The sequence below is a fragment of the Triturus cristatus genome, chromosome 8 (genome assembly GCF_964204655.1).
Source record: "Triturus cristatus chromosome 8, aTriCri1.1, whole genome shotgun sequence".
NCBI classification, from domain to species: Eukaryota; Metazoa; Chordata; class Amphibia; order Caudata; family Salamandridae; genus Triturus; species Triturus cristatus.
This window is the reverse complement of record NC_140591.1, coordinates 1,335,360,901-1,335,375,196: the sequence shown is the minus strand read 5'-3', so window position 1 is coordinate 1,335,375,196 and position 14,296 is coordinate 1,335,360,901. Positions and strand designations below refer to the sequence as shown.

Genomic DNA, 14,296 nt, shown 5'->3' with positions numbered 1-14,296 from the left:
TCTTTCTGGGCTTTTGCTGCTTAGGACTCCTAAATGGGTCCTTAAGAACTCACTGTATCTACTGCTCCAGATTCACTACAGAACTACCCTTAAGAGACGAATCTCTAAGGAGAGATAAAATGAAACCCTTCAAATCCTCCTTCTCCTCTTCTTCTGAGATATTGAGAATTTGAATAGGATTAATTTGAGCAGTAGGGGCTGAGGAGTTCGGCCATGGGGGCGAGCGGCAAAGGTGCCCTGAGTTTATGCTGGGTGGGTCAGCATAAACTCTGGGCTCCTTTGCCGCTCGCTCTTATCATGGCCGTACTCCTCAGCCCCTACTGGCTCAGTGAAAGCCTCAAACCTATTACTAAGGATAACTGTGGCTAGTTCTGAAGGGTAGCTCTGATTTCCAGCCTGCCTTATGCGCTTATGCGTGCACCAGGATTTTATAAATCATTGCGGCAGACTCCTCCTCAGTTGACTGTGGAATTGCCAGCAACTCCGTGACTACCCCCTTCGCTTCCTGCATGCCCGGCGATGCCGCTGTTGAATGGAACTCCCACCCACACCCTTCTACCGCACTGAAGTTCCTGCACAACACTCTTCTAGCAAGGGATTCCAGCAAAGCCTGAGCAAGGAGTCACTGACTCGAATGCCCCGGGCATAGGTTGCACAGCGCAAATTTCCTTGGCCCACTGCTCACCCTGCATTCAAGTAAGTGCAAATAAAAGGAGGGAGGGAGGAGGTAATCATGTCCCAAGTAGGAAAACTCATGCCACCTCTATCAGCGTCCGTGACCCGCTATTGTGCGCTCGGGAAGTTTCCCCAACATGAGGCTAATGCAATTTAAATAACATTTTTGGTTTCAATTCCATTTAGTATAACGTGACAGTATTGATAGGTGCTCCTAAGATAATTGAATTATTGATTTCAGTGAAAACATAATTCTATAAAAAACATCTAACAAGACACTTTTATCTTTAAGTACTCAATTATTATTTATAAAAGCTTAATAAACCATAATTCAATGCTTTATACAATTAATGTTCTACATTGATTTGCACAGCGCACACACAATGCTCATAATATATTTAAATATTTTATACAACTTTACAGATCCATGAAATATTTCAAGAAACGACCCTTAATAATGAATTTAAAAACTCGGACATCTTAGAGTTCAGGTAAGTGCGTGTAAAATGAAAAGAACAAAAAAATATCATGCAAATATGTATGCTATTCATGTGTGCAGCACATGCATATTCTTATGGTTAATTGACAGATATATAGAACAATGTGCACCTTTTATAAAGACATTCATTCTTTGTGTGAACAATATAAATGAACTTTGAAAGGATTGAGACAATGACTGGCGTGGGTCGTTGGTAGCTCTTTTAAAGCAAGACATGGTGAATGGGGCACAAATCAATTTATATTTCTTTTTAAATTTAATTTCAAAAGTTGCTTTGTAATCATTGCTTCTGATATTACATCTATTTTAAAGAATAATACAATTAATTGAATGATGGTGCTAAATAAGGAGGCAAATAAATGTTCCTTTGAATGTAAAGAGAGACAGTTTTTATGCTAAGTAATTCCATGAATGTATTAAGGAATAAAAAAAACTTAAATTACCTCCTTCCAGCGGTTATGCATTCTGAAACCTATTGAGAAGCTAATGAATTGTTTTTGTTCTACATATCTGTACTGAATCTTAGGAATGTGTTACCTAATATATGGTAATGAGTTAGGGCCTTATTACGAGCTTGGCGGTCCCATGGACCACGTATCGGGGATGGCGGTCTGAGTGTGGTGAGTTTGGAGGTCTGACCACCATATTACGAGACTGGCAACAGAGCACAAGCAGACCGCCGGATTGGCGGTCAAGGCTGGGCAGCCTCCATAGGGCATAGGGCAGTACAGGGGAGCTGAATCACCATCCATATTACGAGTTACCTGATCGACAAGCGGACAGCCTGATCAACCGCCTGCTTCAAGGTGACGGTGATAAAGGATTTGGGGTGCGTAATCACCCCTTTCTTCTTCTTCCAAGCAAATTACGATGTAGATCCCTTTATCCAGGTCCCCCTTCCCAGCAGAATCTTCTCCCCGAAGATTACGACCCTATGTGTGCTGATATACAGGTGAGTTTTGTTCGCACCATATACCCATTGCCAGGACTGCCCAGATATGGGTTGAGTCCCGTTAATGGATATCTGGTATTTTTACACATATATCATGCATATGTGTGTATTCAACACATCTGCAGTTGAAATGCACACAAGTTCCCCACCTCCACACCGCCGGCCCCATGGTGAATTCATAATATGGTGGTCTTTGAATTACCAGCACCATGGGCTGCTGGTGGGGCAGACGGCCACACTTGCAATAAGGCCCTAAATGTGAAAAGGACTCAGTAAAGGTCTCATTAGAAACCTCTGAATTATAGCAAACTTTGAAAACCCCTCTTCAGATTGCTTTCCACCTATGAATATCCAATTTGGGTAGGCGAGGCTGTTGCCACCAATACGTGCTTGACCTCATACGAGGGGTCCTGAAGGTAGCAGAAGAACAGAGAGTAATTTCTGCTCTAAGAGCTTGGTTCTGTTGTTTCCACTCCTTACCACTGCCTTACTAACTCGGCAGTAACTAGCAGACTGACAAAGAGAATCACAGAGAATAAAAGGAACTGCATTGTCAACTCTGGGGGAGAATAGCCACAATCTTGATGTGAGTTGTGACTAAGCTATGTCAAATAAAGCCTTTCTCCTCTTTTCGCCATGTTAAGAACAGGTTTTCCCTGGGCTTAATTTTGGGTCTGCCTCCTATTTACTCCACCCTTGTGAATAAGGAGCAGCATCAAAATCAATGGGTGTTGCAGTGGAACGCCCACAGCAACACTTATTTCCCACTTGTTTCACACTAAGTATAAAGTGAAAAGGTGCCTTATTTACAAGGCAGCATTAAGCCACGTTAAGTGGCTTAAAGCCGCCTTGTATATAAGGCAAAGCCTCTATTGCCACAGGAACGTTGATGAAAGTGACGTTCTTGTGGCAATAGGGGCTTGAAAATATGCTCCTCAATCTTTTCCATTCTTCATTATAATGTCTGTCTTGTACTGGGGTTCAAAGGAGGGAGCGAGAATAGAGTTTGGGTCAGTTTCCCTACAATGTGTTTGGACTAGATTATCCATCTTCAGAGGGTAATAGAGAGTTATAGAATGAAATTCACAAATCAAAAATATATATTAATAAATAAGTGTGTGTTCCATGGGGATTTTTTAATACGGTGGTATAATCTACTGGGCAAAATATTTGTAATGATTAGTCCATGTCATGCCTATAAATAATAAAGTATTTTTCCCCTCTGTACAGTTTAACCTTTGACACCCCTGGCCACTTTTTGCCACCTACATTTTTCCTGTCAGCACTTTCTGAGCGTATTTATGATAGCTTCAAAAAGGTGAGGATGCAACTGAACCACAGCTCCCCTTTTATAGTTTCAAGCCAAAATGAAAGCAAATAATGCAATCTTCAGATTCACCAATCACCACTGGCATGTTCTATACCTAACAGCTGTTATTGCAGCATGCGTTTTGGACCTGATAATAGGTGCTGCAGTAGGTGTATGGTGTTATCTGCCATGGCATGGCTCTGCTTAGCATTGCTGGTGCATTGCTGGTTGTTATGCTGCAGTTGGTACTGGTCATTCCTTCTTGGCACAGGGTAGAAGGAAGACCTACAAGGGCTTGCACGTAATCTGTGCCACGGTGGTCTTTTCTACTTGTGATGAATCATACCACAGTCAATATGAAGGTGTTTATGCCACTGGTGATAAATTTCAGGGATTAGTGGTGGACATTACCAGTGCTATTAGTGATGTGGCAGTAATCTAGTTGTTGTAGTAGCCAGACCTCTCTATTACTTTATGAACATGCATCTGTTCTTTCAAATTAGGGATGTCAACCTACAGCTCCTATAAGTGTATATTCTGAAAAGAATCACACAGATAGACATGGTAGCACCAAGGAGTACTCAATCTCAGAAGGTTCAATGAACTCCATGATGGTGTGCAAGAGTGTAACAGAAAATAGGCTCAGGCACCAAAGTAAAAGTGGCCCCCATTAGCGATTTAAATATCCAAAAAAGTGCCCTATATTTCCAATTTTGGGCAGTTTTGAACTTCTAAAGGAACGCTATTAAGATGTTTTGCAAGGCTTGGAAGACTCCATGCATTTGATCAATGTTGTTGCCAATGTCAGTGAAATCAACAACAAAAAATCAGCCTTCCAGATCATAAAATGTGCCCACAAAACAGCCAAAGAAACGGCTCTCATACTGTAATTTCGGACCAGCCCTATCCGCACTGACAGATTTCCCTACAGGACAGTCCAACCCTGATGGTATGGGCAAATTTGAGCACACCAAGGTTAATCAGCTGTCCTGGTGATGTATGGCTTCCAAAATATGAAGCCATGTGCGATGAATAACAAGGGCAACATCATCACAACATCATCATAAATGGCTTACATGTGCTTTATTACCCTAGTTGATGCATAGAGGCGGTGATTACAAATGTGATCCATGAGGTCCATGTTCATGTGGCTTGTTGTAGGGCCAGTACCTTGTTGCTGTAACAATAAGCAATCCCTCTAGCCTTCTCAGAAGGCTTCACTATGAAGAGGTCTGTGGAAAGGCAATGAAAAAGAGGAGCAGTCATTGGAAGATACCCAACCACACCACACCTGTCCTATATGCTGGTAGACGTTCCATGAGTGGAGCATGGACGTACCTGTAGTTCCACCCATGAATTTTATGCAATTCAAGATTTACCAAGGGTTGTAAAACTGAAATTGTGTGAAATCACCACATCTACCATGGAGAGGGGTAAAAAAGAAGAAATATGTTAATTTCTCCTCGTTAGTTCCCTCTTTTATGCGTGAGGCATTCTGGATCACACATAGAAAGAGGAAAATGCCAAAATGGGATTATTTCCGTGCAAGAAGATAACCATTCCTGCACAATACAAGTCCTGTCTGTAACGCAGGCAACCTTGCAGCAAGGACAAGGTTGCCTGCATTGGCGCTAGGCAGCCAAAACTGCTCCAGCACTGGGAAAGAACTGAAGAGTGACATATTTTTGTAAATATGGCGCCCTTGACCTCTCTTCCATTCACACATTGCATTGGAGCAACTTGCCTTGCTGCACTGCATTGTGTGACTTCTTAGTCAATCTGCCCCTTAGCTGATAAGTGATAACATTCATCAGGGCGTGTCTGTTCTTCACTCATTTTTACTTCCTTATGAATCTCATAAGGAGCTAAGGCTTTGAGTGCTACTCTTAAGCTTGCAATGCCCGGAATTGTTCTCACCTTTGAGGGAGACCTGCATGAGACTGCACACAGTTTCTAAAATCGCATAACAACCTTACCATCTGCAGGAATGAAAATATGTTGAAATTAAATCCGTCCAGTGCATGAGAGGCATTCTTCAATCACAGATGTTAATTCATGGTAAAATCAATACTAACTTATTGCACAACTGTGAAGCAAATGCAAAACCTGCAAGTACTAACGGATGCTACGCTTCCTCTGCGTTCCAACACAGTATGAAACATAAAGAAATTGTTTTAGAATTTTTAAATCTAATGGTTTTTTACCAATGCTCATATTGTATAAGGTACAATTCTACAATTGGGAAAGGCATCACCAGTAAACAATATAGCACATTCGATACTTTTGATTTTTTGTTTTTGTTTAGGGGGTAAACATTTTTCAGTTCAGTAAACCACCACCCTAAGCCGCCACGGAATATGGGGCGCTTCATTCTCCTTAAAATCGTGGAAAATAATTTACTTCCACCCTTGATATTCTAAGTCTGTAACTATTAGTATAGTGGAAAAAGGTCGGAGAGAACCTTATGTGTTCACACAAACTGATGTATTTTTAGGTGTTCAAAAACTTTCAAGACGCACCAAACCTTAACAGCCTACTTCCATTAATCGCGTGGGATATGCTACCATGGAAAAATTATGAAGTAGTAGTAAATGGATCTATGTCTGCTACGTCATCATTTGTGAATGATTTGCAGGTGTAGAACCAACCATGTTTTTGTGAATGTAGCCCATAGTGTAGGGCACATCTGGATTACTATGGAAAAATATAAAAGTGAAAAAAAAATCAAAGTATTCTCATTCATACAAGGAAGATTTCTAAGGACTGGCTCGTACTGTACTGAAAACTGGTGATGATGGTAAATTTAAGATGCACCCAATTGAGAGGAATGTGTCAGTTTCTTCAGGCAATACATAAAATGGGTTCTCTCTTACTGTTTTGAAATGCTGTACAAAGCAAATCTTTTACTGCTTCTACCAACTTCTCAGTCTCTTTGATCGCATTAATATGGTTTATGGTTTACTTCTGAATTCCAAAATCCTATTTAACAAATGGGTGGTTTCTAAAAATATAAACCTGCACGGGCATTTAATGTGATTGGGACAGTTCGATAACATATCACTATGTGAGGAAAATATTTGCTGGAAATAAAAAGAACATCTAATTCAACATGCTTCAATGATAAGATTTCCAATTCTATCACAACATTTGAAAAATATTTCCTTCTCAAACAGCATCACCCAAAAATGTAGTACAGGGGAAAAAACTACTTCTTGAGTAGATAAAGCATATTGGGTTGGCTAAGATGTACAATGTTAACCAAGAGTAGGGGGAGACAGAGGTCAGGAAACAAAGGACTTGGCCTCCTATGCCTACTGTAACTATCAGAGAGAGTCCGTCTGTGTTGTTTAGACTATCTTTCCACTCTTTCTTTTAGGTAGAAAACGTAAAGTTTTCTTAAAATAACCCTCACACACCAAGATTTCCCTTGGTGGCATGCTTCATCTTAGGGTTCTTTCTGTCCCACTGCGGAACAGGGAGTGCTGCGTCCGACTAATATGTGGGAGCACTTTTGATCATATACTATGAAGAGTTGGGAGGTAAAAGAGTGGGAGGGTCTTATCTAAAGAAAAATGAGTTTAAAACACTTTTCGTTGTGCTGGTATCCTTTTGGCAGCCTAGCAGCAATGCAGGCACCCTTGCACCATGGCGCAAGGGTGTCTATGTTGCATGCAGGATTGTTTTTGTGCAGGAGGGTGCACCTACCTGCACAAAAACAATCCTGGGAGCCATATTCCTTCTTTCTATGTGTGCTGCAGAATGCAGCAAAGAGAGAGAGAGAGGAAGAAACAAGGAGAAGTAAAGATATTTATCCTCATTCCGCCTCTTCTAGGAAGGTGTAAGGTTTTGGCACTGCACCAGGTGTATAAGTTCTTGTAAATTTGGGGATGAGTCAAAATCCATGGTAGTTGCGTGGGAACAACGAGGCAGCGTCCATGTAACACCTTGCCAGTCCAGAGTAACGCAACACAGAGATTTGCACTGCATTGCTTTACTCTAGATTTTTTTAAGCCACTCAAAGTCACACAAAGTGGCTTTGAGTGACTTCAAAAATCTAACTTAACGGTTGTGTCATGCATGTACCTCGTTGTATGGTGTAAAGGTGACCGAATCCTCACATAAATGTAAATGTCATGGTACTTATAGAGCGCACTGTCACCAGACGGCCACCTTGCGGTGTCGCCTATCGGTTTCCTGGTGCTGATACTCATACCGCTGTGGGACCCCTCCTGGCTTTCCCTGTGAAGTGTCCACTCTTGGGCACCCCCAGGGTGAAGCCAGGCATCCTTAGCGCTGTTGGGGCCGGTGTGGAGGCTAAGCAAGCTATTGCCCAGAGTTGCAGCCCCTGAGTGCTTTGTGAACCAACCGGAGCAGTGCACTGCTATTGGTTTCATAATCCATCACCACACAAAACAGTGTGTATATGGGATCGCAAACCTTTTCCTCATTATAATGCAAGAGGCTGGCGTCCTTTTTGAACTCTCTCCTAATAATTGTATATTACGGTATGGAGGGGAGTGAGAGAAAGTGACCCCCCACCCCTCCCTTTCCATTGACTCAACGCTGACATCTTTTTAATTCAGCTCCTCTCTCTTTACGTTGCACAGGGGGCTTATAAAGTACCATTCATTGAAATAAATCGGGGGCACCACCCAATGCAAAATGCTACATTCAGAAAATCTAAACTGCCTCACAGGAAGACTGCACTTTACAGTGGGGATGCCATCCCTATTAATGTGTCAATATCTGATCTATTTTCATTATTGATACATTCCAGTACAAATCATTCAGAGGAGTAGGTGGATGCCCATTTATGCTCTCTTCAACTGATTTGCAAGGGGTCACAAAGTGTACTTCGCAAGTCCAAAGGACATTTTTCAGTTGGAGAGTACACTTTGTACATTGTGACTCTGTGTTTTGCAGATGCCTAGCTCGTCTGCTTGTGAATGGCAGGTTTTGCTTCCACACAGCAATTGTTGTACTTTAGATCCATAAAGAGCTTGTTGCCCATGCAGAAATCTCACACCACTGCAAAACGACTGACAGCTCAGATATTCCATCAATGACATAATTCTTTATTCCTGCACTTTGGGCATGGGTATGGACAGCTTAGTATTGCAGGCCTCGTGTTCAAAGTTGTTTAGCAATTGCAAAGCCCTATTTTTATTCGGAAATTATTTTGAACTTGTAAAAGGGCCTTTACTATTCATTAACAATCACAGATGAGCAGACATGTGGAAGAGGCATCCCCACCCTATTTGGGATCCTAAATGGTTTGACAAATGGTTTGTGACCATCCCAAACCTTTGAAAAAATACTGACCCCCTAAGTTGAGGTGGTAGCTATTTCGGAAAGGGGACATTCTCCGTGGAGGATAGATTCCCCTTTGAGAATCCAAGGGTTGCAGGCAGTAGTCTAATCACTCAAAGGGGCCTGTCACTTTAATGGAAATGGCTGCTTTAAAAAACAGAACATTTCATGTTTAGTAATGGAAATAATTAGAAATTATGGTCTGCCATCCTTTGCACATTTACATCTCTGCATTCACCTCAATCATAGGAGGTCAATAGTTGCAACCTTCCTAATTAATATTCATAAGGTGGGTCACTTAGCAACCCCTTGCGAATGGACAATTTGTAATGTGCCTTTTTAGTACATAGGTTGCATCATAAATTGCATATCCATTTATAAACTAATCAGTGTGCAAATTGCAAATCCTACGTTTGTGAATGGGAATAGCATTAACGATGCGACTGAGCTTTGCTGCAGGATAGCTAGGGAGGACATCTTTAACAATCTATCAGCCCTTCTTTGTGGGACTTGGCCTGTCGTCAAGCAATTGACAGAAGCTCCAAAAAAAAAAGTCCAACTGTTAGTATTCACAGGGCCGGATGCACAAAGTATTTTTGCAAGCGCAAACAGGTTTGCGACCGTTTGCGCATGCAAAAAGTACCTAAGGGCCATGTACAAACCCTAATTAGCAACTCGCAATTTATTTGCGACTTGCTAATTAGGATTTGAGACTCGCTATTAGGAAGGGGAGTTTCAAGGGCGTCCCTTCCTAATAGCGAGTCTAGGCCCTATGTACGACTGTTTTGCGATCGCAATTGTGGTTGCAAAACAGTCGCAATTTCCCACCTACCTGAAGTAGGTGGCAAAGCATTCGTAAGCGGGAAGGGGTTCTCAGGGGACCGCTTCCCCTTTGGGAATGCATGTGAAGTATTTTTTAAGGGCAGGCAGTAGTCCCAGGGACCACTGCCTGCCCTTAAGAAAAGAAACAAAAACGTGTGATTTTTTTTTTTCAAATGTATCCCGTTTTCCTTTAAAGAAATTGGGCTGCATTAAAAAACTAAAAAACTGCTTTATTTAAAAGCAGTCCCAGACATGGAGGTCTGCTGAGCCCAGCAGGCCACCATCCCTGGAAGGGCCAGCCATTACCAATGGGGTTGCAAATTGCGAGTGGCTCATTAATATTCATGAGCCTCCCATTTTGCGACCCCATTGGGAATCACTAACAGTGTCTCTGACACTGTTGTACATTTGCTTTTGCGACTCGCAAATTGTGACTGCAAATTTCGCAATTTGCGAGTCGCACAAGCAAATGGTCGTACATCTGGCCCACAGTCTGTTACAAATTTGCATGCAGCACAGCCAGTCTCGATATATGTAGGTAATGCTGCATGGTTCTGTAAGCATCGGCTTGATATCAAATTATCAAATTGTGACAATTCGACCTGCGTGTGCAAATTTGTGTAACTACCTAGCACTGTGCAGGAGTATGAACTGCACTTTAAACTCATTTGTGATCACCATTCTTGGCACTTTCTAGCTTAGCCCTTTATATTTAGTGGGACTTTAGTTGGTGGGCAGTATGCAAACCCAAACCTGATGTTTATCACACTAGGCACCTTATTACAGTTTATATATTGTATTAGGCTTCGTGGCTTGGGAATAGTAGCACCGTCCAATTTATACTGCTGTGATTTTTTTAATCTGTGTATTTTTCACTCCCTGCTCTCTTACTGGCTGACTGAACTATTTTATATTATTCATTTTATCGAAAGAATGTTTGGATTTTGGGGTATTTTATGAATGTTATTCCCCTGAAGCTAAGTATGAAACATATTTAAATAGGACATGTAATGAATGACCATTTGTTATTGGATAAAAACATGTTTGCAAGGCTTTTTATGCTGAAACAATAACTTAAATTTATTGAATTGGAATGGTACATCGGGTCCTTAATTCTGTGTTCATGCTGCTAGTTTTAATGCGCCTGGCTTTTGAAGCCTATGTTTCATACATTTTTAAGCATTCAAGCTGTAACCTTGAGGCAGAGATGGATGGTTGAGAATAGTTCAGACTTTTTCTTTTCCTGCTATAGACAAAGATGTGCCTGTGTTTCGATGGTACCTTTATAAGTTACTGTTCTGTCACATCTAATACTGACGGTGTTTCGTTACGGATGCGCGTCGTTTGGACGGTAAGCTCTACCACATCCCTCTGTGAAAGGACGTATATGTCTAAACCAAATATTTCCCATGCGGCATGCAACCTACACGCACTATTTCTATGCTCAAAATGTATCATTTTCAAACATTTCCTGTTGTTAATGCGTGTAGGTTTATTGAATTGTTAAGGAGTCCAGTGCCGCTCTGTGATGCATCCTTTCATAACCCATAAGTAAAAACAATGTTGCCTTTGCATTCTGCCTCCAATTCATTCAGCGTCTCCAATTTCGGTTCCATTTTCCTTCAGAGAACACAGTGAAATTGATTTATAAAACTAACCTATTTTCAAAATTTGTTTTGCCACCGATAAGTATTTTTTCATCTAGTAGTTGAATGCTTTACCTTCTACCAATCTCCCACATTATGTCTGAGGGGGCTCAGTGATAGCTCTGGGGCCCTGATTCTGACTTGGTCCTACCTGCAGTATTTACCAGGAAACCAATTCTTCTCACATCCATTCAGCGCATTTCCTCTTAGTAGATTTCGACAAATCTGACTTGCTATAGTTTACAAGATGAAAATAGTTGCAGATGCAGTAATTATTGAAGTATTCAGAATTCTCATCAATGCACAAACTCGCATTTGCACTAGAGCTGGGCATTTTTTTTAATGCCAGGTAAGCAGGCCATTCTGCATCAATGCATGGTGAAGGCTTCACAATCGACTGCCTCATATTAAGAAAAGGAGGAATGGCCTTTGGCCCATGCACTTCTAGATCCATGCAGTGATAAAAGTGAAGAATGAGGAATACTTGCATGGTCCAATGCTCTCAGGGTCTGGACGATGTAATTACATTATTGGTAATTGTATTAGGATAGTTAGATGCCCGGTCCTCAAATGTACATGAAAGTGTGGAATCTTTATGTGGTGCCTGGCAACTAGCATTCCAGGTATCCTAGGTGGATTCTACAGACAGACACCACACACAGGCATCGCTAATGAGAAAGTTGCTTTTAAGATCATTCTTGGGGTCCAGGCAATTTATTTTCCATAATAAAATTGCCTACCTCTTTTACCTGCTGCTAAAACAGTAGGCGTTCTTCGCCTGACCTTTTGTCAACAGAGTTCCGGTCTGTGGTGGTGTGGGGGAAGGATTTTGCAAGACAGTTCTGTGTACAAATGACAGGACTTCAGCGGTGCTAGGAAAAGAACTACTGTTGTGCAACAGCAATGTCTAGCAACACTTCAAATCGCACAACTGCTGATTAAGGCCCTGATTACAAGTTTGGCAATGCAGGCCAAGACTGCTACACCAGCGGCCCGCTCCCACACTCCAAACCCGTATATCCACAGCCCGGTAGATTACGAGTTTCCTCTTGTCTGGCAGGCTTTTTTTGGCAGTCCACAGAGGTGCCCCTGAATATAGGCACCGCAATGGGAACACCAATAAAAGTTCCTGTAAAGTCCATGCCGTGCAGGAATTGAGGTGCATGCACACAGGGAGGAACATGTTTTGCCCCCCTGCATACATTCCCATGCAGATGGGCAACAGTGTTCCCAGAGCACCAGCCCTTTCACAGATGAAAGGCCTCCATGACACTGATGCTGGTCCTGAAACTCGTAATATACAATAGTGGTTCCACACCAGCACCACCAGCATATTGCCGAGGCCCTGACCATCGTGCCACCACCGGGGAATGACGGTTCCCTGGCCGCTGCGGGGGGACCCTCGGGGCGGCAGTGGCTGGACCTTCTCTGACACTCTCCTGTGAGTCTGATGGCCCTTGAACAGTCAGACTCGTAATTGGTGAACACCAACTTTGCTCCTTGCACATTTTTTGTGTTTTCAATCTATTTTCCCTTGCCCAACAGGAGGAGTTCTTTATGCCTCATCTATTTACTTTGAAGTTCTCGACTGCCATTCGTACAAAAAGGCACTAACTCTACCGCCTCTCAAGGGGAGTTTGGTCCTGCCTAGCCTGCTTGGAGAAACATGTCCCTCCTCTCTTGTTGGCCTCAACTAGTTCACAGGTTTCCCTCCTACAGGTTTGCTTAACTCTGTAATGCCTATTGTTAAGCTAATTCAGCAACTATGGACTCTCATTCACAACAACAGCAAAAGATTATGACAACCCTGAGATGCTGCCTTGAAAGCTTGCTTTGCGGTACATTACCTACCAACTGCAATGTTCTCTTGTTTTGTTCTCCCAATTTCACCATCCTCTGATTCACATTATGTTGCCTGTTATAAAATATCCACAGTGCAATGACCTGCTTTTCGAGGGCTGGGGAGATTGTAGATATGGCACAACCGACAGAGATAGGACCATCCAATGCATTATTTTTTGTGGTGCAATAGATTTATTAGCGGCATTTTAACTTGAATTGGTATGCAATCTCTGCAGTGCAAGCAGCAATAACTTTATGTGATATACCGTATGCATATTGAAAACACTGCAGTATACATGGCAGTGAAAATTGGGGTGCTGGAATGAGTAGTGAACCAGCACCACACGTGTACAGACCCCACTCCCGAATCCCAGAGGAGACCACCACACACGCAGAGGGCCTGGTTCACAAAGGTAAACTTAGGCCAAAAGTCTAAGTTTAGACCTGAAGTTCAAGTTTAAACCTAAAGTCTAACTTTACAACTATTAAAGTTAGACTATTGGTCTAAGTTTAGTCCAAAAATCTACCTTTACTAGTAGTAAAGTTAGACATTTGGTCTAATTTAGACTTTGGGTCTAAGCGTAGACCAAAAGTCTAACTTTACTAGTAGTGAAGTTAGACTTTAGGTCTAAACTTAGACTTTTGGTCTTAGTTTACATTTGTGAATCAGGCCCATAGTGTTGACGCCTGGCTAGAGGATGTAGTGCGTTTACATCCGGGTCCTCAGAAGGCGAGACCACTGACCTGCAGCATACCTCCCTAACTTGATCTTGAAAATCAGAGTTCCTTTACTTGGCACACAAAGTCCTTGAGCCGCAGGCTCGGGCTAAGGGTTCGGTCAAAGATTATACTGATGGGGCTGGATATGATTGGCAGATCACTAGGTTGAGGGCCAGCTTACATGTCATTCTGCCGGTTGTCTGCGGGATCCACCAGACCCTCACCCCGGGGCTCACTGCCCAGCGTGTTACTTTCTCTGTACTCAGACCAGTCAGTATTTCTCTTCATTGTCTCCGAGAGAGGTTTGTTGGGGTGATGTCTCCAACCTTTTGAACAACAAAATGTTTCTTGAGACTACTTCTTTTCCTTTCTTGACTGTCACTATAGTTCCTTCTTTTTTTATGACAGTCCAGACCCCTGGCTCAAATAGGGTCTTAAACTTCCACCCTGCTTGCGGTCCTTGATGACAACATGATCACTGGGTAGGAGTGCCTGGATCCTGTCTTGTCGAGTTTGGTTGG

At 42.3% G+C, this 14,296-nt stretch overlaps 1 protein-coding gene across 2 annotated transcripts in view; it reads left to right on the top strand.

Annotated features, from left to right (window-relative positions):
- The window catches only part of TMPRSS15 (transmembrane serine protease 15), a 1,488,231-nt gene that overhangs the window by 116,713 nt on the left and 1,357,222 nt on the right, over positions 1–14,296 (top strand). For both annotated transcript variants that reach the window (XM_085623059.1, XM_085623060.1), the window contains exon 3: positions 1,099–1,166. In XM_085623059.1, coding sequence (XP_085479185.1) covers positions 1,099–1,166 — 68 coding nt within the window. The remainder of the gene's footprint in view (positions 1–1,098; positions 1,167–14,296) is intronic.